Source organism: Scomber scombrus, chromosome 17, assembly GCF_963691925.1.
Source record: "Scomber scombrus chromosome 17, fScoSco1.1, whole genome shotgun sequence".
In the NCBI taxonomy this organism is placed as follows: Eukaryota; Metazoa; Chordata; class Actinopteri; order Scombriformes; family Scombridae; genus Scomber; species Scomber scombrus.
This window is the reverse complement of record NC_084986.1, coordinates 20,297,048-20,320,497: the sequence shown is the minus strand read 5'-3', so window position 1 is coordinate 20,320,497 and position 23,450 is coordinate 20,297,048. Positions and strand designations below refer to the sequence as shown.

The window sequence follows — 23,450 nt, the reverse complement described above, 5'->3', positions numbered from 1 at the left end:
ACAGCCTCACACAAATGTGTAATGTATGTTTAGCTGTGCAGACAGCCTCACAACTCTGTGCTTTTGCTAGTTGTCTGGCCTGCTTGCATGTTATCCCCACTTGTATGTTATTGCCTGTGTTTGGGTCTCTATGGTTTCCACCTCTGTGTAATGCACTCTGTTTCTGTGCCGCCAATGAAAAGTAAATTTCCTCCAGGACGGTAAATGCTATCGTTAGGTATCTTTTGTTGTTCGACAGAACTGTGTCACAACCGCAGATAAAAGAACTTCTTTGACACATTTTTTTTTTCCATTTGAGATTTTTCCTTTTTTTCATATTTGATTTTTATTGGTTTTAGAAGTCCCAGAAACATTCTCCAATTGTTATTTTAGGCACTTTTTTCCCCTCTTTTGAAGTTCGATGTTTTGTTTGTTTGTTATTATTTTTTTTATGTGTGTTTATTTGTTTGTCTCTATCTCTTCTCTCTCTCTCTCTCCGTCTCTGTCGGTCTCTCCAGTATTAGTGCTGTTTCAGGTTGTTCTTTGTGTGTGCGTCTGTGTGGAGAGAGAGCTGCTTTTTTGTTCGACAGGCCAAACAACAGAAATGCTTCTGCTGCACAAACACAGGATAGACTAAATCCGAGCCGCCAGTCGGTCAGTCAGTAAATCAGTCAGCCAGCCTTTGAACCAACTTGCTGGACAATTGGAGAAGTCAGTCAGGCAGTTCAGTGTGTCACCAGCCTCTGTGCTGACTTGCTAAGCTAGCTGCTTCAGATTTAACCTGCCTTTAGCTCTTGGGTGGGATTTTCCTTCTGAACTTGACGCTCCTCTCTTTCTTCCTATCCCTACTTTTTCCACTTTTCTGCCTCTTCCATCTCTCTCTTGTTTTCCTTTTTGTTTTTCAAAAAAAAGAAAGAAGTTCCTCCTTCCTTCTCCATCTGGCCTTACTTACCTTGTGTGTGTCTGTGTGAGTGTGTGCACATATCTGTGGGGGTTGCCGTTTTTAATGTGTGTTTGTTCAGCTCTTATCTCATCCACACCAGACCTGCTTTCCAGTCCAAAACCTCAGCTGTGCCCCGATTGGCGCAGAAACAGACCGCATCCCGTTTGCTTTGTGATTGGCCCATTCAAATCCTCTACAATGGATAAAGCATTATTTGATCGTATTCTCCTGGTAATTTATCAGTTAGCTATCAGGGAACATGATGAATGCTTTAGCGTCACAGTGTAAAGAAGCTAGATAAATGTTGTGGTAGCTTTACTGGCTCCGGCGGCGTGCGCGGGTACATACAGGTGGAGGGCTCACCGCTCCACACCCAAACGCAGCCCACCTACTACTAGCAATCATTCTGACCCCATTCTGTCCACTATTGATCCCCTTACAGTCCAGGCTTCCTTTGTAACCCCTCAATGGGACTGGTCCATCTAGTCATTGCGTGACTATGAAGAAGCATCACTGAGCTGTACAGTAAAACCTGGAAGTGATATTGCTTATAACGGATTACTCACACCACGATTAGATGCCTGGCAAACACATTTGAAATAAAAATAATAATAATTGCTTCCTGCATTTTTCCCACTTTGAGTCATAATATGGTTAAAGTTTACACAGACCGAGAGCCTGTAGTGAGTCAGCCAGTCAGCATTTTTGAGGTCAAGTGTGCGGTGAAGGGTGGAGGAAAGCAGCCAGTTGAGACTTGTTGTTTGGGGATTTTACTTTAAAAGAAAATACCAGCTGCGCTCTCAGTTCTGTGCCGAGCCGACCCACCATCTAAGGGCTTAATAATTACTCCCCCGACTCATTCTGAGTGACACACTGAGATGAAATCTGATGGTGGCGATGGTGTATGGGTCAGTCTTTCGGTGACTGTATAGGCTTCCAGTGTTAAGAGTCATCTTAAGTCTCCGCTGCCTGCTGTAAAACTTTTTTTTCATCTGTTTAAGTTCAAGTTTCTACAGAAGCAAAAGTTGACCCGTCATGTTTGACAAAAAAAAAAAAAAAAGCCAAAGTGTGTCAGCGTTCACAAAGCAGTGTGTTTAATAGAGAATTGTTAAAGGGGCATCTCTTGTTCCAAACTGTATTTTATCACACACTGACAGAGACAGAAAGAAAAGGGGGTGGACAGGGAGACAGTAAACAGAGATGTGGTTGAGGGGAGAGGTAAATGGGTGAACAAACACACACACAAAAAGAAGAAGGAGGGAACGGTTCAGCTTTCCTGAGAACGAGTGAAATCCGACTCCCTATGGGGCTTATGGGTGAACTCATTCACAGACAGGGGGTTGGAGGGGGTTGTGAAGGGTGAGGGAGGTAAAGGAGAGGTAAGGAGGATTTCCCAATTTTCTCTGTGAAAGACAAGCTCTCCCTTCCGTCTCTCCCAGTCCCCCACCAACACCCCCACCCCACCCCCCCTCCTCGTCTCCTGCCTTATCTTCCAGCCAGTCAGTCAGTCAGTCAGTCAGCATGTGAAGTTGCTTTAAATGTCAGCATTTGAATAGTAATAGAGATTAACGATGGAGAGATACAGAAAGAGCGCAAGGGGGAGAGAGGGAAAGCACAGGAGAGAGGTGAATGTCATAAAGATAGTGTCTATGGAAGGTCTCGACCCCTGCAAACAGTGCTAACAGCGATCCCTGGAAACACACACACACACACACGCACAATTTGCACTTTCATAGTGGTCAGACGAAGACAAAAAGAAAGAAAAAAACACGGAGGAAGGAGATATCCCCATAGGAGCGTGATGCATTTGGGGTGTAGGTGTCATGTTGACTGTCAACAAGCTTATTTAATTGTGTCGCCACCATGAGGAATTTAGGCCTAAGTATCAATGCTCACAATTTCTCTTGATAAATCATCTCTTATTTGTCTACAAAAAAAAAAAGCAAAAATACAGGCTCAGCTTCTCAAAGAATGTTTTCTGTTTGTATTTTCTGTAAATTGAGATATTTTTCACTATTTTCTGGCATCTTACAGACAAAAAATGAACCAATCAACAATGAAAATCATAAGCTGCAGCGCTATTACATATGCTTAACTCGTGCTGAAGTTAGTAGATAATTAATAGATCGGGCACAATTAGTTTTAGTTTTGTTCAAATATTCAATTCACGACCTTTGAAATAGTGATTTTAGTTTTAAAAATATTGCTTCATAAAATTGATTAATTAGCTGTAACTTCATAGCCAACACACACAATCATACTCTCACTTCCAGAGGTGACATCCTTTTATCCATGTGAAGCACCAGCTTCACTACAGACAATAATAAAACCTTTACAGGCAGCAAGTGATGCAACATCGCTGAAGAGGGAAAAGGAAGAGAGACGATTTTTCCATTTTCAGATTGAACTTTCATAATAATAAGGTTTGCCAGGTGGAACCATATAGTTTCCATTTTAGTTCCTCAGCGCTCAGTTCCCGTTCCTTTTGTAAGGTGTGACAGCGACGCAGTGATGGCAGGTCATTAGTAAGCCGTTCACGCCTCATTGTCCGCTGATGGTCCTTTTTGTTTGCACTTGTCCAAGCAGAGATCAATTTTCAGGTGCCGCATTCAACCTCTTCGAGAGCGTCGTTCAACACCAAATGTCTATGGAATTTCGAAAAATAGTTATATAAAAACAATTTTATCAGACAAAGAAACGTGCTCTTATTTTTTCTCCCGGAATTTTAAAGAATCACACCTCTGTAAGTTTTATGTGGAAAACATATTCGATCCAGACACGTCGGTCAACGAGACGCCAACATGCAGCGATTGGAGGTCACGGCTGTCTTTCGCGGAGGAGCCGGCATGACCAAATCATCAGTTTGCTGGAAAATAACGTGACACTTGAAAACTGCTTGAGTTTGAATTTGAATTGAAAAACCGCATTAACCCCACGAGAGGAGAGGAGGAGGAGAGGGGTGAGGGGAGAAGATAGTCAGGGATGGAAGGACAGAAAGGCTCCTCACAGAAGGGAAAACACACATTACTGTTTTACTGTCAATGGAAACTCCTGAATCAGCTGAACACACACGCGCACACACACACACACACACACACGTCTCAGATTCAATTACAGCATTGTGAGATGAAGGAGAAATTCTTCAGCCTTCAGCACTTCCAATTAAACTACCGCTCTGAGTGTGTGTGCGTGCACATGAGCATCAGTCAGTGTGTGTGTGTGTGTGTGTGTGTGTGTGTGTGTGTGTGTGTGTGTGTGTGTGTGTGTGTGTGTGTGTGTGTGTGTGTGTGTACTTGGATGTGCGATTGCGCGTGCCAGTGTGTATGTTTAACAGGCGAGGTGTGTGTATATGGGTCTTGGCTTTGATGGCGTCGCGCTGCACTGCAAGGGCCACTGAAGCGTGACGAGGGAGAGTTTGTGTGTGTGTGTGTGTGTGTGTCAGCCTCTCTGATGTCACCTTGTATCATTTCAGGCTAATTTCACCTATTCTCAGAGAGGGAGAGAGAGAACAAGAGGGAGAGTGAGAGAACAAAAAAGTAGAGACGACACAGAGAAAGTAAATGATAAGGTACAACTTTATTAGTGTCCTTGAGGCGGTCGGCATCTATTCAGGGCCACTCAGTGATGCAAACACACACACACACACACACACACACACACACACACACACACACACACACACACACACACACACACACACACAGATTAAAGAGTACAGAGCATAATATACCTGTACATAACAATGTGAAAAGGGCATTACAAGGGAGCAGTGTATATTATTATAATGCAGTCTGGCAGCGAATAGCTAGTCAAATAGTCTTTGTATACTGTCATTTGAACATTAAATCCTCCCAGTCCTTCTCCTCTCCTCTTCTAAGCCTCCTTCATGCGATTCAGCCAAAAACTAGTGATTCACTGGTAGAAAATGTTCCACAAAGCAACATATGATTATAAATCCAGGTCAGCTAAAGTCATTATTAACTGGACTCGGCCAAAAAAATTGCAGTGATTTGGAAGGAAACAGGATTACTGGTGGTTGGATTGGATTCTAATGATGTAAAATGTAATTATTGTCCTTTTATTTCCGTTGCAGGATTGAGTGTGTCTTTTCCTCTCCTCTTCTTCTCTTCTCTTCGCTTCTCTTCCCTAGATATTGCTCCCTCATTTGAATGTGTTATTAATGTAGGATAATAAAGAAAGATGGATTAAAATAAAGACAAACGGCAACTGAAACAAAATAAAACTCTTCCTCACATATGCACGTTAACTTTATAACCAAACAGGCTTAGTACAATCTCCAAATAATTAATTTCCCAATTTCTTCTTTTTTTTTTTGCCCGTCTCTGTTCTTCTTCCAATCTCCCTTTCTCTCTCCATTTCCTTGTACCCTTTCATTCCGTTTCACCCTCTTTCACTCATCCTGTCTTATCTGCACTCTAGTGATACTATCTCTGCCCGTAGACTGAAACAGAGCTCAGCTGATAAATACTAGACAGAAGTGGTGCTGAGAGAAACGGAGAGAGAGAGGGAGGGAGAGAGATGGAGAGAGAAAGAGATATGTACTGTCTGTTTATCAGAGAAAGAATGTGCGTTGTTTTGTGATGGTGGAGCGAGGTAGCACTTCTTCTCATGATTCATACAGAGCAATACCATCATAACCAAAAAGATGTGACAATGTTCACTCTCAATCATCCTGCAGTAATGTCACGGTCAACCGATTGGCTGCAATACGTGGTATGTGGTCAGGTAGGCAAGTAGAAAGAAAGAAAGAAAGTGCTGTGGAAGAAAAGAAAGTTACCTTGAATACACCGCCTTTCCCCGGTATCATAAAAAAGTAACGCTGACATTATCATGAGTCAGTGAACTTGCATATCTTTGCTATCTCTCATTACGTACTTGCATATCTTGCATATAGTGTTTTATTACTCGTCTGATAGGATGTCTGAGTGTAGTCATATTTTCCTCTTTTTCAAAGCAGAGCAGACGCACTCAAGCAACACAAATAATAGATGTAGTTAAACTAACAATTTGTGGTTCTGCGTTTTCCCTTACACAGAACATTTTCTTCAAGAGCGCCGTTCAAAAGAGCGACTGGGTTTCGTTTCTGAGATGTTCGTTATTCCTAAACGTCTGTTTTTGCCTTGAAATGTCAGTTAGACTTTTTAAAAATGTATTTAAAAAGCTTGTGGATCCCTGTTATAAGCAATTTGCTCCTCCACCTGTGTGTGTTAATAATTTTTCAGCTCTGAGCACAATGTAGCGTTAGCTTATATGTTGATTTGGCACATAATGCTTCTTGTATCTGACCTAAAGAAGAGCCAGGGCTCCTCATTTAGCAGGCGTGAGGCAAACACAATTCCTCATAGCACTCCTGCAGTAATTGTAATGTAACACAACATGAGATACAAACGTGACAGTGTCAGAGCATACAAACAAACCTATACATCGTAATATCGAGCCAACAGAGAAATGTGTATTTCTTTATCTTGTATTTGATCATACAACATCAAGGCCACGCTACACTGCCACGACTCTCTGATGTCGCTTTCTTGAGCAATTTACTGAGGAAAACAAGTATCGACTTTGCATTCTGTTTGATAATCACCCATCTCTTAGCTATAATGGAGAGAAAAAAAGAGAGAAAAAACACACACCTCAGACCTGCATCTGATTTAAACGTGTCCCGGCTACTTTTATCCGAGCAGATTTTAGCCGTTACATTTGATGTGACGCTGCCTATTCCGCACATCAGTTAGATCTCATTGGAGAGAGGGAAACCTAATCAAACTAGCGATTGTTATTCATTCTCAACGTGTTGCCAACTGCTAATCTTGATCTAAGCTAATAACTCTGCTTGGCTGGGGACCCCCTGGGGGCTCTCTCTGCTCTGGTCCCATCTTTTTGAACAGTTTCAGTCAAAGCACTTCTGTTTCACTGACCTCCTGTAGGTGGAGGTCATTGCAAATAACCACATAATGATTTTGAGTGACGGCGGCAGATGTGTCTGATGCCATTCAACCATCTTTTAGAGAAGACTGTCTGTGTGTGTGTGTCACTGTGTGTGTGTGTCACTGTGTGTGTCACTGTGTGTGTGTGTGTGTGTGTGTGTGTGTGTGTGTGTGTGTGTGTGTGTGTGTGTGTGTGTGTGGTTTCCTCTCTCTGCCCTTGAGCCTTTATCAAGTCCTTCTAATTATTTTATTATGCAAATGAGTCACCATTATTTCATTAGCAAGGCAGCCAATCACAGAAGCTGATTAGGAAGTGATTAGCATGCAGTGGGTCTCTCTCTGTCTCTCTGTGTCCTTGTGAATGGAGGGGGGCAATAATGACCCATCTGGACACTCATGCTTATACTTTGAAGGGATTTGTTAAAGCATATAATGCATTATCATAACTTATCGCAGGCCAACAGACACAATACAAATACACACTGTATTTATGAAGCATTTACAATCAGTATTTTTATAATAACAAAGGATGTAGTGATTGTGTGTAATGTGAGAAGGGTTACTCATACTGACAAACCCACAGATGACTCTGCTCTTCCCCCTCTCTCCAGTGCACTCTGCTGCAGGTATATTCAACCAAAGAGCTCTAAAAACCAAATGCGTGCTACCTGTCCAGCACCCAAATGGCCAACAGACAAAGTTAATGAACACGGTGGACCATTTAGCAGCTAAAGATCCAGATATTTCCCTCAAAAGTCTGTGGTGACCAAAAATAGAGCTAAAAAGAGAGCGAATGTCAGACAGTAACAGAGCTCACCAAATGCAAAACTGAAGTTAGTGATTCATAGATAGATGGAAATGTCAAACAAGTCAAGACATGGCTTGTCAAATTGTGTTTTCTCAGCAGAGGTTAAACAACAGAGAAGTTTTGTTCTTATTGTTATTGGCACCAAGACTTTACTGTCAGATGTCTGTTGATGGGAGTGTGTGTGTGTGTGTGTATGTGTGTGTGTGTGTTAGTTTAAGTTGGCAGGACATTGACGAAAGGGAGAAGTGTGAACTAAGAATGTGGGAGAGCCTAGTGTGAGGTTTGATGTACGGTTTGTGTGTGTGTGTGTGTGTGTGCGTGTGGGGTGAAAAGGGTCTAGAGAAACTAAGTATGTGTGGAATGGACACACACACACACACACACACACACAGGTGTGCAGATGAGGAGGCAGGAATTTTGTAAGAAGGGCTTGTGCCAGTTTAAAAATGTTCTAGTTGGTTTGATATTGAAGCCAAACACTGGATGGGAACATTATGCCACATTTTACCATTAAGTGTTGCACATCAATCCAAACACATGAGTTTTATTATAAATAAACATACTGAGTGCCTTGAGCATCTCTCCTTCACCTGCAAACCTCAACTGAAACTTGATCTCCTTGTTGACACTAAATTGCATACAGCCTACCAGACAACATTGGCTTCGTAATTCTGTTTATAAACTAGGATAATATGTTAATCACATTGTCACATTGCTTATTACTAATGTAATTTAAGTTAGATTTAACACTATGATGCCATTGGCACAGGATGTTGATGTAATTTGCCAGAATGTCCCATAATGACAATTGCCAGTTCAGTCTATTTACATAAAATATTACCGGTTTCAGCTTGTACATTGGACTGGAAAAACTAGAAACCAACCCAACTCTGCTGTAGGATTGAGAAATGTTCTTTTAAACCAGTTGGTAAAGCATCATTTAAAACAATGGCATTTTTGTCTTCAATGTTAAGCCAAAACAAAATACTGCTTTTACCACTGCACTTTATCAGAGCTGAGTTGAGCTCTGTGTGTTGAGTTAAACGTGCAGTGGGTTTAAATCTAATTCTGTTGTTCACTTTCTGAAGCAGAAATTTCACAAAAAGGCTTTAACATTAAATAGAATTATTGTATGTTACTGTGAGGTTAAACAAGGCCAAACAAACACTTTAGTGGGTGAAGTAAAGCTAAATAGCTCTGCAATGTCAGAACAATTACGTAGTTTACGTAACTGCACAGGTTTTATATATCAAAGTCTCTACAGGTCTTGTAAAGGCTTTTGTGGCTCCAGAGGGAGACACATGAAATACGATAAATCGCCTCAAGTGATATGACTCAAGTCAGCGTTCATCAGCTGGAAGATTACAAGATTGAAAATGAAACAAAAATGTGGATTGTGGAGTTACTCTGTAGCCTGGTCCTCATCTCTGCCTCAGCTACAAGCATAAACAGACTTAATCCTTGCAGTTGAGTGGCATTGTGGATGTAGGTGCCAACTTCTGACACACTGATTTCGTGCAGTGATCTGAAGGTGTGCAGAGGTTTGAGCTTCCTCCTAAAGCTCCTTTTTTTCAGTATTTACATCTTTTCCTGTAACTTTACCAACATCCAAATGAGTGCAACATTATGAAGCATTCCAGGAGAGACTGCTTGAAAATGTGCACCATTATTCCCAGATTTAAATGATATCCTGCCTCATCCACTTCTATGACAGCTTGCTTTTCCTCCATGCCTTCAAGTGTACGAAGAAGCTCTTCTGATATAACCTTAGTAACAAAGTAACAGAACCCGTTTTCCTGTCATATTTTTCACTATAGCCTCAACACACATGTGAGGTTGGTAGTGTACAAAACATCTGTAGCATTTTTGTAGCATTTCTGGACTGGTTAATTAATTGACATTAAGCATTGAGGACTCATATGTCTTATATGTTTTGTTGTTTTTTGTAGATGACTGGTCACTGTTTTGTAGATCCAGTATATTCCCATACCGTCATCACACTCTCTCACACACACACACACACACACACACACACACACACACACACACGCAAACACACACACACACACACACACACACACACACACACACACACACGAGATACACAGTTTGCTGTTTTAACCCATGCAGAGAGCTACTTGACAGCAAGATGTAAACTGACACACACACTGTGGGAGACAGGAAGTCATGGAGTTTTAAACGCTCACACACACACGCACACACAGAGTGGACCTCTTTTTTTTTCATTTGTAAGTTTAGAACATAATAGAATAGTTGAAAGTAGAAAAATGCGTGTTGACATGCTGTAATGCGTGCCCTCTACATGTCCCGGTCATTTCTCTCATTATGACCGGAGGTAACTCGCTATGAGAAAGACTTAATTGAATCGAAATGGTACTGAAGTGAATAGCACAAAGAGAGGCCAGTTTAAAAAGAATGACGCCTAGAGGAATGTGATCCAATGCATCTCTGAGGCTGTGAGTCACAGCCAGCCATACAGCCAGCAGCCGAAGACAGCCGCTTAGTTTGATGTTAACTTGTTTCTCCTTCGGCGGCGGCTGTCACCCCTTGCTATCTCTCTGTAGCGGGAGCTCAGATCAGCGGGGTATCTGCGGGCCTGTCGTTCTGCTCTCCATCACAGCCGCCGCAGCCCGCTCTAGGACACAGGTAGCAAAGCTGTAGTGCTAACTGAACGCTAGGAGATTCATGTCACTGGCAGTGCCGGTTGCTCATAGTGCTTCATGGTGGCTTGCTCTTGTATACCTACAGTAGATCACACTCATAATCAAGCATTCATTTCCATTGATTTTCGATTTAGAATTTAAAGTTGCGACACTCCTAATTTAAATAATAGAAAACCACAATAGTTCCCCTTTAAGTTAAGGTGTCAATACATGTATCAGAGAGAGAGACTGACCAGTGCGCTGTAATGTTATCTCATTGAGTGCATACAATTTATCCCATGTGCAAACAAACTAGACAAATATGCTTATCAGTGACAATGTATTACATATTGGTTGTCCATACAGGCATCAGAGAGAGGTAGAGGCATAGAGAGAGAGAGAGTGCAGATCAGGCAGAGAGAAGAGAAAGAGGAGGGCAGGTAAGCATTATGGGAGCACTGATAGCACTGATAGGGATCCCCATATTATATTGTTTTATTGACATTAAGGTATTATCTTTTTAAAAAGCATAACATTTGAGTTTGTGAACGTTACTCTGCTAATTTCCATCTTATTTTATATATGAAAGAATTATTTTTACACAGTGTTCTTTGTCATATTTTTTATCTTTAAAACATAAAACATTATCTGTGGTAGAGGATTGTGTCCATGTTGCCCATCCCTACTAATGTCAAGAAGGGTACAGAGGACTCATGTGGGTGACCATTAACCACCCGAGACTTGAGTCAGATGGCATTGTGGCTTTTCTTAGCCACATCTCTTCTAGCCATTTTCTTAACACAAGCCGTGCATCCCTGCTAGGTCAATGAATCAGATAGCTAGCAGTAGCCAGCATGCTTATCCCTATCAGCAATATTGCCAGTACAAGCCACATATCAATGCAAGCTGATTGGTTCAGCTAGCCGCCAGGGACAAGCGGCGTCTCTCTGTATTAGGGCGACTTCCTGTCCCGACAGGGCCGACGGCAGCCAGCTCACACATGGCTGTCCCGAGGCCGCAGCGATGGGCTCAGATGATCAGCTGAGGGCCCTGACGCTTGAGTCAGAGGTGATCCTGACTGGCCTTGAGTGATGAATGCCGGAGCTTCGACTCCTGGTGGTTTATTAATGAGCTGAGACACACAGATGTGCAGAAAAACAACAACACACAGAGAAGAATGAAAAAGTTTTACTGGATGACAACCGGAGGGGAATTCACTTCATATTAAAAATGGTTCTCGTTGTTCAGTCAACCCATCATCCAACATTTTCACCCCTTTTATAGATATAAACCTCTTTACTAACATGGCTAGGGTACATGTTGGCCTCATATTTAAATAACCACTAAAGTCATTTATACCTCCTTCATGTGATGAATTGTAACTGCTCCCTCAGGTGCCACTAACATTGTCGCTCCTTCCATAAATGTCCTGTCATGTCTGAATTAAGCCATAAAGAATATTCATGTATAAGTCACCTGTGTCTTAATGACAAAAAGCTATTACTCAAAGATAGAAATGTGTCAACTAAATGTTCTCGTGTCCCCTTCTTGCAGGAAGTTGCATGTTTGACGAGGGCTTCTCTCAGTGCGATTATCAACAAGATCCTTATGATGACTTCGACTGGACGCACATCAACACCCAGGAAGTGCCCTACGTATCCCCAGACCTGCCCCAAGGTGAGGCCTCGCTTCCTTTGTCCTATGTTTGTCATCTATCCACACATGCTTGCCTTAATATATCTACTCCACTATATTACAGAGGGATTTGGCCACTATTGAGACTAGTTATTTTCCTAGATTAAGATGTTAACAACTACATATTAAAAGATATACTACAAACCAGTGTGCCAGAAGCAGTGTGTAGTTGGGGCCTCTTGTCATGTCTCAGATGTTTGTGAGTTCCACATTTCTCAGCTGGTTTCATTTGAATAAGAGTTTGATGCCCTACGAGGTGACATGATCCAGTATTTCACAAAACATCAGAATGCAAAGATAGACAAAAATGCAAAGATAGAGAAAAGTAAAAAAAAAAAAAAAAAAAAAGAAGGCAAATTTCTTCTTTCCTCTCTCATTAATCATCTCACTACCCTCCACATTCATCTTGTGGCCTTTCGTAGAGGATCTGACCTTTAGGTTAGGAATCACTAGACTAAACTATTAACGATCTAATCATGTCATCTAATCATATATTACATATCAGTCACATAGACACTGTTTCTCTGCATGAGCAGAGAAACAGTGTCATTTTTTATTTTTTATTTTTTATTTTACTTTTACTTAGATATGAGTTTGAATACAGTATATCTACTTGTAATTGAATGTTTTTATTGTAACTTAAAGGATGTGAGTACTTTCTCCACCTCTGACAACCTCTGTATGCATTCCACACCTCCGACCTCCTCTCCTCCTCTGCTCTCCTCTTCTTCTCCCTTCTCCTCTCCTCTCTTTCACTCTCCTCTCTTCTCCCCTCCTCTCTTCCCTTCTCCTCCCGTCTCCTCTCTGCTCCTCTCCTCTTTAATCAGTTGGGTTTTTTTTCTCCTCTATGATGATGATGAAGGGGAAATTAAATCTTTCTGCCTCAGGGCTGAGGGTCTAATTAACAGAATATGAGGTCATTAATCAACGGCAGGGAACAGGGAAGGTTGCCTACTTTACAATGTTAAAAGCAAAATGTTACAACAATAACCAACTATGCAATGTTGAAATAGTAACTGGTTTTACAAAATTGGAAGCACAGAGTAAGAACGTTGAAGTGAGCCACAGTGAAGAAAGCCATATTAAAATGTATAAAATCTCCTCTCCTTATCTTCTTGTTGCCTCCTCTCATCTCCTCTGCTATCCTCTGCTCTTCTTCCCTGTCCTCTCTTCTCCTTTCCTCACCTCTCCTCTCCTCGGTTGTGGGAGATGACTTTGTTACCATGACAATGTAATGCTGTTATTTATCTCTCACGCTTATCAACATGACAACCCAGACTAGCTGACATTTAGAGAAAGGTTCAGTTCAACACCAGCTCTTCACGATTTCCACACAAACACACTTTTTCCTCCCCAAAAAATGTGTGTGCCCACTGCCGTCTGGTGTGTGCGGTCTCGCATATATATATTGAAGCACAAAGGCTGCCTTGCCCAATGGTACGAAGCCAAAGCATAGCATCTTCCTCTATTAATACCAACAGAAGTGGTGTCACTATGCAGAGAGAGCAGAGTTGGCAGTTTAAAGAGGTTAAATACCTTGCCCAAGAGCGCAAGAGGTAATTCCTTGAATTAGCATAGCATTAAAGTCAGTAGAAGCTAGTCGATTGAGTGGGGCACACAGAGATGCAGAGCAGGTTAATGGTTTAGAGATGTCGGTTTGCTAAAGGGGAGTTCAGAGCCTCGCCTAAAGGTACGGGAGCGTGAACTGACATTTGATGTGTTAATAATGCCAGCACGGTGTGGAACGGCGACGCCGTGGATGGGAAAACAAGGCCAGAGGTTATTACAGATGTAACACTTGGCTAGAGTTTTGTATTTTGGAAGGAGTTAGAGGGACGGGTGAGGGGTTTTGAGGTGGTAGCTTGAATTCCTTGCCCAGGGACGCAATGGTAAGGTCTATTATTAGAATAGTTGTTTTCTGAGGCAATGCTAGCCACCAGTAATTTAGAAGTGCTCTGGTCTGGCTAGCTGCATTCTCCCTGAGGACACAGCAGAAGAGCAGTGGCACTAAATCTTTTTGGCTTTTGACCACTGAAAGCAAAGGGATACCTACTGCCTTTGTAAAGGGGGAGTTGAGAGACCCCAGGGAGTTTAGCTTGCTGATTAATAGTTGACACTCAAGAGAGCTACGAGTTATCAAAGGTATTGGCACAGAAAATGGGGGAAGTGATCCAGGGGCTTTACGCAAAATCGTTACAGAGTCCTCGGATAGTTCAGCTAACAATTATACTTTTGTTCCTTATAACCCACATTGATTCGTCCCAGTTGCTAATCGCCGTTTGTGCTTAAGGCAGTATTGAGTGTGCAGGGATGGGTTTGGCAGTTTTTGTAATCTCTCTGGGGGTCCATGTTGGCGTTAGCTGCCGTGGCAGGGTCTAGCTGCTACGCTGGCAACGCGCGTCGTGCCAGTTGAACATTCATGGGCTGGGGCTCTGTGGCTTAGCCGACTAAAGCAGATACTCTTGACTCAAATGTTGATCAGCCAGCACCACTCTAAACCTATTTGGCATGCTATTCTCCTGATGTCTCTCTCCGTCCTCTTGTTTTCCACTAATAAGAGAAGCGAAAACAGGCTTTTTAAACTGCAGTAGAGCTGCTGGCTCATCCGCAGGATGCTTTAATAATGATTGAACAAATATGGATTCAACAACACATACTGGGGTCTAAAAATGACCTCAGAGGTTAATCGACACCTCTCTGAGACAGACTCATTTAAGCACTATTAATTACATTTTCCACATTATCCTATGTACTGTAAATTTGTACGTGCTGTCACCTGCTGTGATACATATGGGATATAATGTTGTATTAACACAACTGCATACATTCTGAATTATACTATAAAGTATTATATAGTATTTTTGCCTGGATGTTGCATTGGATCTAAGCTAAAATAGTTGATTTATTTACATATTGGCCAAAATTAAAATGTATGTTTTAAGTATTTCTTGTCCTTTCAAAAATAAATAAATAAAAATCTTTATGTGACTACCATGTATCAAAGCAATGCTGGTAAAGTCAATGTTCTTTGTGGTTTAGGGTTAGGGATAGTTTTCTTTCTGTATTTTGGAAGAGCTGCATGTTTACTTTGTGATATTACATTCCAGAGTTTGTTAGCTATTTTGCATCCAGTCTAAATAGGTGTTTAACATAAAATACTGAAATTGAGTCTCATTAGATGTTAACAGGAAGCTGTTATTGTTTTGCTACAGAATCCAGTCCTCCTTCTACAACGGTGCTGTTGTTGTTATGTGACATATCTAGGTCTTACGACCGTCACAGGGGTATTTTTAGTCTCCTCGTTACATCATGTCATCATTCTATTAGCGGCCATTTTAAACCGTGGCAGTTCAAAGACATCAGCCATTTTAGAAAGTGGCAGATTTCAGGTGTCAGGCGTTCTTGTCATCACAGGGTTTGCTTTCTAAGCATGAGTGTATCAGTTTCTTGTACTGTCAGACTTTTATTACTTCATGTAATGCTATTTTTGTCCGATTCTATGGTTTTATTGTTGTGTTGCATTCTACTCTAGGTTGATATTGAAGCACTTGATTTCAAGAATATTATTTAATATTTGTATTGTTTCAGTAACCTTGCAGTGGGTAACACTATGACATGTTGCACATTGATGCCCCATAAATATTTATCAAATACTATTCAGTTATTTTTACCTTTACCTAATCCATTGCTACGTATAATTTTGCAGCAGGCAGTGATATGATTAGCTAAGTGCTAAAGGTTATATTTTGCCATGTTGTGTGTGTTGTGACATATCTGGGTCTCTGACTGATCGATGTATTTTTAGCTGGCGCACCATCTTGGCAGCCATCTTAAAGGCACTTTTCTCATGTCACCATCTTAGCATCAATGCCAAAAAAGAAGAAATAGGAGTGACATGTATTGCATGTTCATTTTGGACAGATTTAGATTATAGTGCAAGAGAGAGAGAGAGGGGGGAGAGAGAGAGAGAAAAAGAGAGAGGGGGTTGTGCTGGCCTAGTCTGTTTCCGGCCTGCGTTACTGTTGTTCACTTTAGACAAACTGATTTTGGGTTTTGTTGATGACATTCAGAACCAGGAGGAAAGGATTATTGTTATAGTTCATCAGTGCGGGTAGAAGTATCTGTTTTTGTGTTAGTAAGAGCAGGGGTAGGGTGCTGATGAAAGAAAGAAAGAAAGAGAGCAGAAGAGAGAAGAAGAGCCAATCCAATAATCCAACAATGTGTGTGTGTGTGTGTGTGTCTCCATGCGTGCACTTTGTTTGTGTGCATCAGTTGAAAGCCTGTTATGTTTGGTTCCATCCTGCAGAGAAAAGTGTTTTCTCACAGTAGATTAGCTAAACAATAACTGATAATCACCATTGTCATACAGCCCATTGTATGGCCCTTATTATGTATTGTATAATATGCAAATAGAATTAACCAGTTAGGATAGAGTACTGTGTTTATCTGGAGCACAGATATTGTGCTGTGTTGTATTGCATTGTGGCGTTTTACATCCTATTCTATTTAGGGCTGCAATTAACAATGCCATTTTTCCATTATAGATGAATTATTATTATTTCTATACTACTACTCGAATAATTGTTTAACCTACAATTTATGTCAGAAAATGCTGAAAATACACATTACATTTCCCCAGAGGCCACAGTGACAGCTTCATATTGTGTTTTTTGTCTGAGCCAGCGGTCCAGAACTCAGTTATTCAATTTACAGTGAAATAAAACATGGAAAAGCAGCAAATCCTCCAAGCCCCCCTTTGAGGCTTAGACCAGCACATGTTAACCATTTCAGTTTGACAGATCACTTAAACAATTAATAGATTCTCCAAGTAGTCGATTAACTAATCAATTAGTTGACTAGTTCTATTCTGTTCTATTCTACAAAATCGATGTAATTATTTGTGGAATAGATGGGCCGCTTTCTCTCAATATTTGATAGAGAAAGGGAGATTAGACAGTTGAAAGGATCACATTTCATCATATTTCACCGCAACAAACATCTGGTTTAGGCCTGAGCTGATTACCAGAAAACATCTGGATGGGGCAGAGTGGCTGTCCTGTCAGCACACGTAGATTATGTATTATTTCGAGCTCCATTTCCTGTTCAACTACTATAGGTAGCAGGCGGTTTACTAAATAAAAAGCGGGCATTTACAGAGTGTATGTGCATTCTTCACATCCCGTTAACATAACAAGTCAAACTAAATGATGTTCGAAATGAGCCGAGAAAGGAGGAACACGACGCAAACAAAATGAGGCAAAGCAGAGAAAACACAGCCCAAAGGATAGATATGATAAATGCAGCTAATCATGTGACACTGCCGGCTAGTTGCAGGTGATGATGTATTGCGAGTCGTGTGGAAAATCTGACTCGAGCGGCAAAAGAACCTGTGTAGCCATAAACTGCAGTCATTTTGATTTAGTTTATAGTATGATGGAAAAGAAGAGAAAAAAAACAAACAACATAAAATAATGAAGAAAGATGTTGAGGATGGAGGACGAGAAGCTAGAGAAATAAAGAAAAATTAACTGTTACTTCCTTTCTTTGTCCCATTTCCTGTGTTTATTTGTTGTTGGCTAGCTCAGAAACAACCTCATAATCACAAAGGAGAAACAAATGACTGAGTTGTGGGAACACAGGGTGTTTTATGTATCTGGGTGGGGGGGTGCGGTGGGATTGGAGGGCTTATTCTTGTATGGTAAGACCAAAAGGAATGAGAGGAGAGAGAGACGCAAGGGAGTGCAACATACAGACATAAAGGGAGAGAATTATGCGCTTTTTATTTTTTTATTTTGTTATGTTTTTCATGACAAGAAACCCACTGATTGAAAGTGTCTTAGTGAAAATGGAAAGGCCAAACAAAAGCAAGAACGTACAGTAGAAAGCAGGGGGAGCGGGGCTTGCACTGAATTAAACGACAGAAAGCGGGTCGTTACAGGCTCGGTTTTCAAATTGAATTATTCAAAAATAATGGTAGGTTTGTGTTCATGTGACGGCTGGACTCAAACTCCCAACGTTTCATCATGCAGTAGACAATAGATAAACAAAATAGAGGATATATAGAGAAGGTTTAAAGCTGAGATAAACTGTTGAAGTGGTCTTAAATAATGTATAAGAAAAGCTAAAAAGAAATAAATGCTATATGGAAGTGCTATTAAGAAAAATAGTAACTTTAGTGCAGTTCCACATCTTTCTACACTTTCCCAATACACAGAACTGCCGTCTTTCTTGGGTGTTCATGCCTTCAGTGTGGATCATTTTTATGATGCACAGTAGCAAATATAGTGGGTTTGCTCATGTAGGTACATGTAACCCTATGGGCATACAGCCTGCACTTTGGCAAGTCTGATCATAATACTCACTGTGTAAACGCGCTGCATCCTCAAAGGGAGCGACTGCTAGTCTCTTCAAGCAAAGAATTTAAATCAGTGTGTGGTGTACAATCACACACAGCTACAAACAAAAGAATAGCTGATTCATGAGCCTGGATTCACAAACACTTTTTTTTAATATGCAATGCTTCTTTTTAAACTGTGGTAACAATCTCCTTTTTTCTGTTTCCATGTTCAGGTTCTTACATGTATGTGGACGTCTCTCAGTATGACGCCGGGGAGAAGGCCAGGTTTCAGTTGCCAGTGATGAAGGAGAACGATACCCACTGCATTGACTTCAATTATCTTCTCACCAGCCGTGATGGCTCCAGCCCCGGCACCCTCAATGTCCTGGTGAAGGTACTGAGAATCAATACATTGGAGCAGAAGAAAATAGAAATAAAGTGATAGCTTTTTTTTCTTGATGATTTGGTTTCTCTGGTTCCATTTAAATGGTTTTGCCTCCCTCTCTGTCAAGTGGAAACTTTTATTTTTGCACTGATAAATCTTTTTCTTGTAAATATAAAGACCATAGCATTAATAATTAAAATAAAAAAGACCATTTGCAAGTCTTTACTGGCCTGTACAAAGTAAATGTTTGGTTTATGTCATTGACTGACAACCCAACAAGCTGGATAGTTTTATTTCAGAACACAAAGTTTACTTTGCTTTGTTGCTCAACACAGAATTTCTAGGGCAGAGTTAGTTTTCTTTTTGTCCCAATGGCAGATGCTGAACAGGCTATTCCTTAAAAAACTGTAAAGAAAACAGGATTTGTGGGACCTGTGGTCTTGGTTTTGTGGAACACCACCACAAGTAATGCAACAAATACAAGACAAAGGCTGCCACAACCAAGGTTGCTTAATATAGCAGCCAACAATCATTTCAATAAAACAATGAACTTCAAAATTCATCTGTTGTGCACATTGAACACAATGACAGCATGTTTGTGTTAAGATGATAACGTAAGATTATTTTATTGGACATGTATCAAATTGTGCAGCAAAAGGCTGCATTTCACAGCGCAGTAATCCAAACTCAATCCTTTCAACTTGAGCTGTTTCTATTACTCCTCTTTTCCCCGTCTCCTCTTCTAAAGGTTTCTTACAATGTGTGGAAGTTGTTAGAAAACACATTTACCAGTAAATGTTAACAGAAAATTGCCCTTTTTTACCATTCCCTGCTCCTCTGGGCAACAGGAAAGCATTATGAGTAAGAAGACTGCCCTTCACCGTAATAACCCAGACCCACATTTCTGTAAATCTCCCCGACTCTTTGAGTCTCTACCAGCCAGAGAAGCTCTGCTGTAGCTCAACCTGACCTCTGAGTTTTGTGTTGTCAGGAATGTGCAAGAAAACATTACTCACAGGGTCTTAAAATATATTCAATTATGATTATTTTTTAATTGAATACATGTCAGTATAATAGAACAGATGCCTCCTAATTTTTGTGTGACATATTTTCTGACTGATATGTTATTTAATGTTTTGTGTCATCTCTAGGTCAACAAGGGACCTTTGGCTAACCCTATATGGAACGTTACATCCTATACTGGTAAAGACTGACTTCTCATGTGATAACTTCCTCTGACACTGATGTGATTGTTTTTCAGCTTTGTTGACACTAATGTTGTCTTCCAGGTAAAGACTGGCTGAGAGCTGAACTGGCCGTCTCCACCTTTTGGCCTAATGAATATCAGGTAACTCCCTAAACAACAACCAACGGCTGATTTTTGCACATGGTTCCTTTAACATGATTCTAAGTGTGTTCACGTGAATACGCAAACACCACACACACCCGCTACAAATACATGCACATGCTGTGAGGCAGGCAGCTGATTTATTAGTGTTGACTGAGGCTCAGGAGGTGACGATTAGGCTAGAAAGACACTGAGAAAGGCGAGTTTGGTGAATGTGTTACCATGCAGGACACTGACATTGTGGTCACTGCTGTTGTGTCTCATATTTGTTTTTAACACTTCTTTGACACAGTCTGAACACTGTAAGATTCACAGAAGGAGTATTGTAGTGGATTGCATTATACTGAACAAGTGTGTTGTCTCCTTAGTTAATTAATGACTGTAGAGATCACAGTCAGTCAACATGATCTGTGTATGTGTATATTTGTTGGAGGTGTTGACAGATGTGTGCATGTGGCGGGTTAGCTTGTCTCTCAGTGCCCCGGCAGGCATACACACACACAACCACACTGATCATGTTAACACACACAGCCTGGGGACTCCATGATATTACTGTAAGGCGAAGTGTGAAATCATCCTCCAAAAGGCCCATCTGGAGCCCAGTCCTCCTTGGTGACTGCGGGAGTAGATCGCCAGCCTGAAACTCATGTGTCAACATGTTTTAATTGAACATAATCATCCTGGTTTGCAGAGGCTTATGTAGGTTTTTCAGGCTATGAAACAGGTTATTGGATCGGAGGTTATGAAACTATTTTTTTCATGTTGGAACATGTTTCTCTGTTAGAGCTCTTTCTTGACTTGTAATGAGACCGGTTTCACCAGAGGAAGACTAGTCACATGGAGATAAATGTATGCACGCGCACAATTACACGAGAACAGATGTGCACACAGACCCACGCAGCATTATTTCAGTAGATGTAGTAGTAGTCTTTGTCTCGATGAGTGAGTTCCTTGACTATTGCAGACATGACACCCTGTTAAACAACTTCAGATTTTAGTGTTGATTTTAAGGATTTGTACTTGCAAGGTTGTTTTTGTTTTCCATCACTACTGCTATTTTTGCTAATCTACCATTTACAGAATTACCTCAAGCTTTAGGTCATTGAGGTTACAGCCTATTACAACCTTCTTAAGCAGGGATGCAGGATGATAATGTAGTTGAATAACAGTGTTTTTAGAGCCATCACAGCACGTGTCTGACGTTTCTCTTTTTCCATCATTTTAATGAGATGGTGTGCTGTACCTGTTTGGCACAATTTTGAGCTTTTTTGAGGATTCAAACTGTAACATGAAGTGGAAAAACACTTTTGATTCACTATCCATACATCAGTGTGATATATGCTATTGGTTGACAAGAGGATGTACGCTATCGCCCCAACTCTTCTCTGGAGTGATGATATGTTAGTCTTCAGTTTTCAGCCTTCACCGTTTCAGACTTGCTTTTCTCATGTGAGAACCTGGAAACACAAGCTATCAGTAATCCTGCCTCACACTGACGAGACCAGTCAGTGAGTGTTTGACACCTGCATGATTGACATACTATCTCCTCCCAGTTGACCACCAGTAGATAAATGAATGACAAAAGGCAAGTCCCTGATGAGTAAATTCAATAAAAGAACAGCAAAAATAAGCAGTGATGGTGTCCATGCTGCTGTGAAGCCAGGCTTTATGGAAACCCATGTTTTGAAATACGTGGTAGGTAGCTGCACACTTGATTTGACTGCTGAGACGTGACTTAATCACAGCAACTGTGGAAAAGATTTTACATGGGACTTGAAAGCAAAAAAAAGGCATAACAGAAAGCTTTTAAATCTTTATGTTTTGTGCTCGTAAAGTCCCAGAACAATAAAATGAATGAAAAAGCCAGCGACAGGCAGGCCTTGCTTAGCCACATTAGGGTTGTCATTTTCTCCAGAAATAAAAGTTTGAATAGTAACAATGAATATTTATTGAACCTGACTTTCTCTCAGCTGTGTATAAAGCACAAATAGTTTTTTTCTTTAACTTTTAAATCATCTCAAATTTGTGTTGTTATAAGAGTCTGCATCCATAGACCTGCAAGCGAATGACTTGCAGTTTGCTTATAAAGAGATGTGACATGGACATTCCCTCCAGGACATGAGAGTTGTTTAGAAAACACATAAGACTTGACTTGGACTTGTCGCAACTGACTTGAAACTTAACTTAAAATCAGGACAAGAAGTGGACTTTTCAAAAATAGAAAATGCGTCATTAGGTCACGTTACGGCCACCAAAAAAAACACGGTCCACAGTAATACGCAATGATCAGCAGGCAGCTGTGGAGGCACACAGAAATGAAGGTATTAAAAGTCAGCTGATGTCTTTCTGCTGTGCTCCGCAGTGAGCTATAAGTGAAAGATGATAGGAGAGAGAGACAAGATAGATTGGTAAGGGAGGGAGACAGAGAGTGGGAGAGTGTGACAAGCAGGGGATGATAAGCTATGGGTAAACAGTTCATGGCAGATTTCCTTTTACAGGTGATGAATGACAACAACTGCTCATCCGCCTTGCTCTCTTTCTCCCCCTGTCTCTCTCCGTGTGATAGCTACCTCCTTCCCTCTGTTCATTACAGCGCTCCTCTCTGAGTAAACACCGTTAGAAAACAGAGACGGCAAGTGAGAAACAGAAAGAGGGGAAGTTTTGGGGAAAGAGCTATGGTTAGAAAGAGGGATGACGAAAGAAGAAATATATAGTGGAGAGAGTGGAATTGTGAAGAAGGGATGAACTGAGATGGAGGCGAATGGAAGCACCTGTTGAATGCAGTCTTAACAACCTACCCCAAATACACCATTTAGAGCAACCCTGTCACCAGAAGAACATTGATATTAGACCTCTGCAAAACCCTGGATTATGTTCAATGACAGTTATTGAGTTTATTTTAACATGTAATGCCAATGTTGCCTTTTACAAAATTGTAGCTGTGGCAAATAAACTAGGCGGAGGTTAGGATTAGGCAGCTAAAACACATTGGGGTTAAGGACAGATCTCAGTTGCAGTTATCAAGTAGGCAGACATTAATTGCAGGTCTGTAAAGGGACACAAACTCCTGGTCTTGACTTCCACACTTTTTAGCCTTTCTGCATATAAGGCTTTCTGAATGGCTTTGTATATAAACCATGAGATCTGGATTGATCAAATAATGGTATCATTTCAAGTCATACTAGTTATTTCTTGTTATTTTTGTAATTGTCAAACTTTGACAGAGCATCTCAGCAGTCATAACTTGTGTCTAGATGTCAGTGCATCACTAACGGACAGCTCACTGGTTCTATAATATGGCTGGATAAGAGCAGATGTAGAAAACTGAGTCAAGAGAAGAATGA

General features: G+C 40.9%; 1 protein-coding gene across 1 annotated transcript in view; it reads left to right on the top strand.

The window, feature by feature from the left end:
• Nucleotides 1-23,450, top strand: part of ptprk (protein tyrosine phosphatase receptor type K) — a 112,105-nt gene that overhangs the window by 35,335 nt on the left and 53,320 nt on the right. The window contains exons 2-5 of the mRNA XM_062436674.1: nt 11,896-12,018; nt 18,607-18,767; nt 19,910-19,961; nt 20,048-20,106. Coding sequence (XP_062292658.1) covers nt 11,896-12,018; nt 18,607-18,767; nt 19,910-19,961; nt 20,048-20,106 — 395 coding nt within the window. The remainder of the gene's footprint in view (nt 1-11,895; nt 12,019-18,606; nt 18,768-19,909; nt 19,962-20,047; nt 20,107-23,450) is intronic.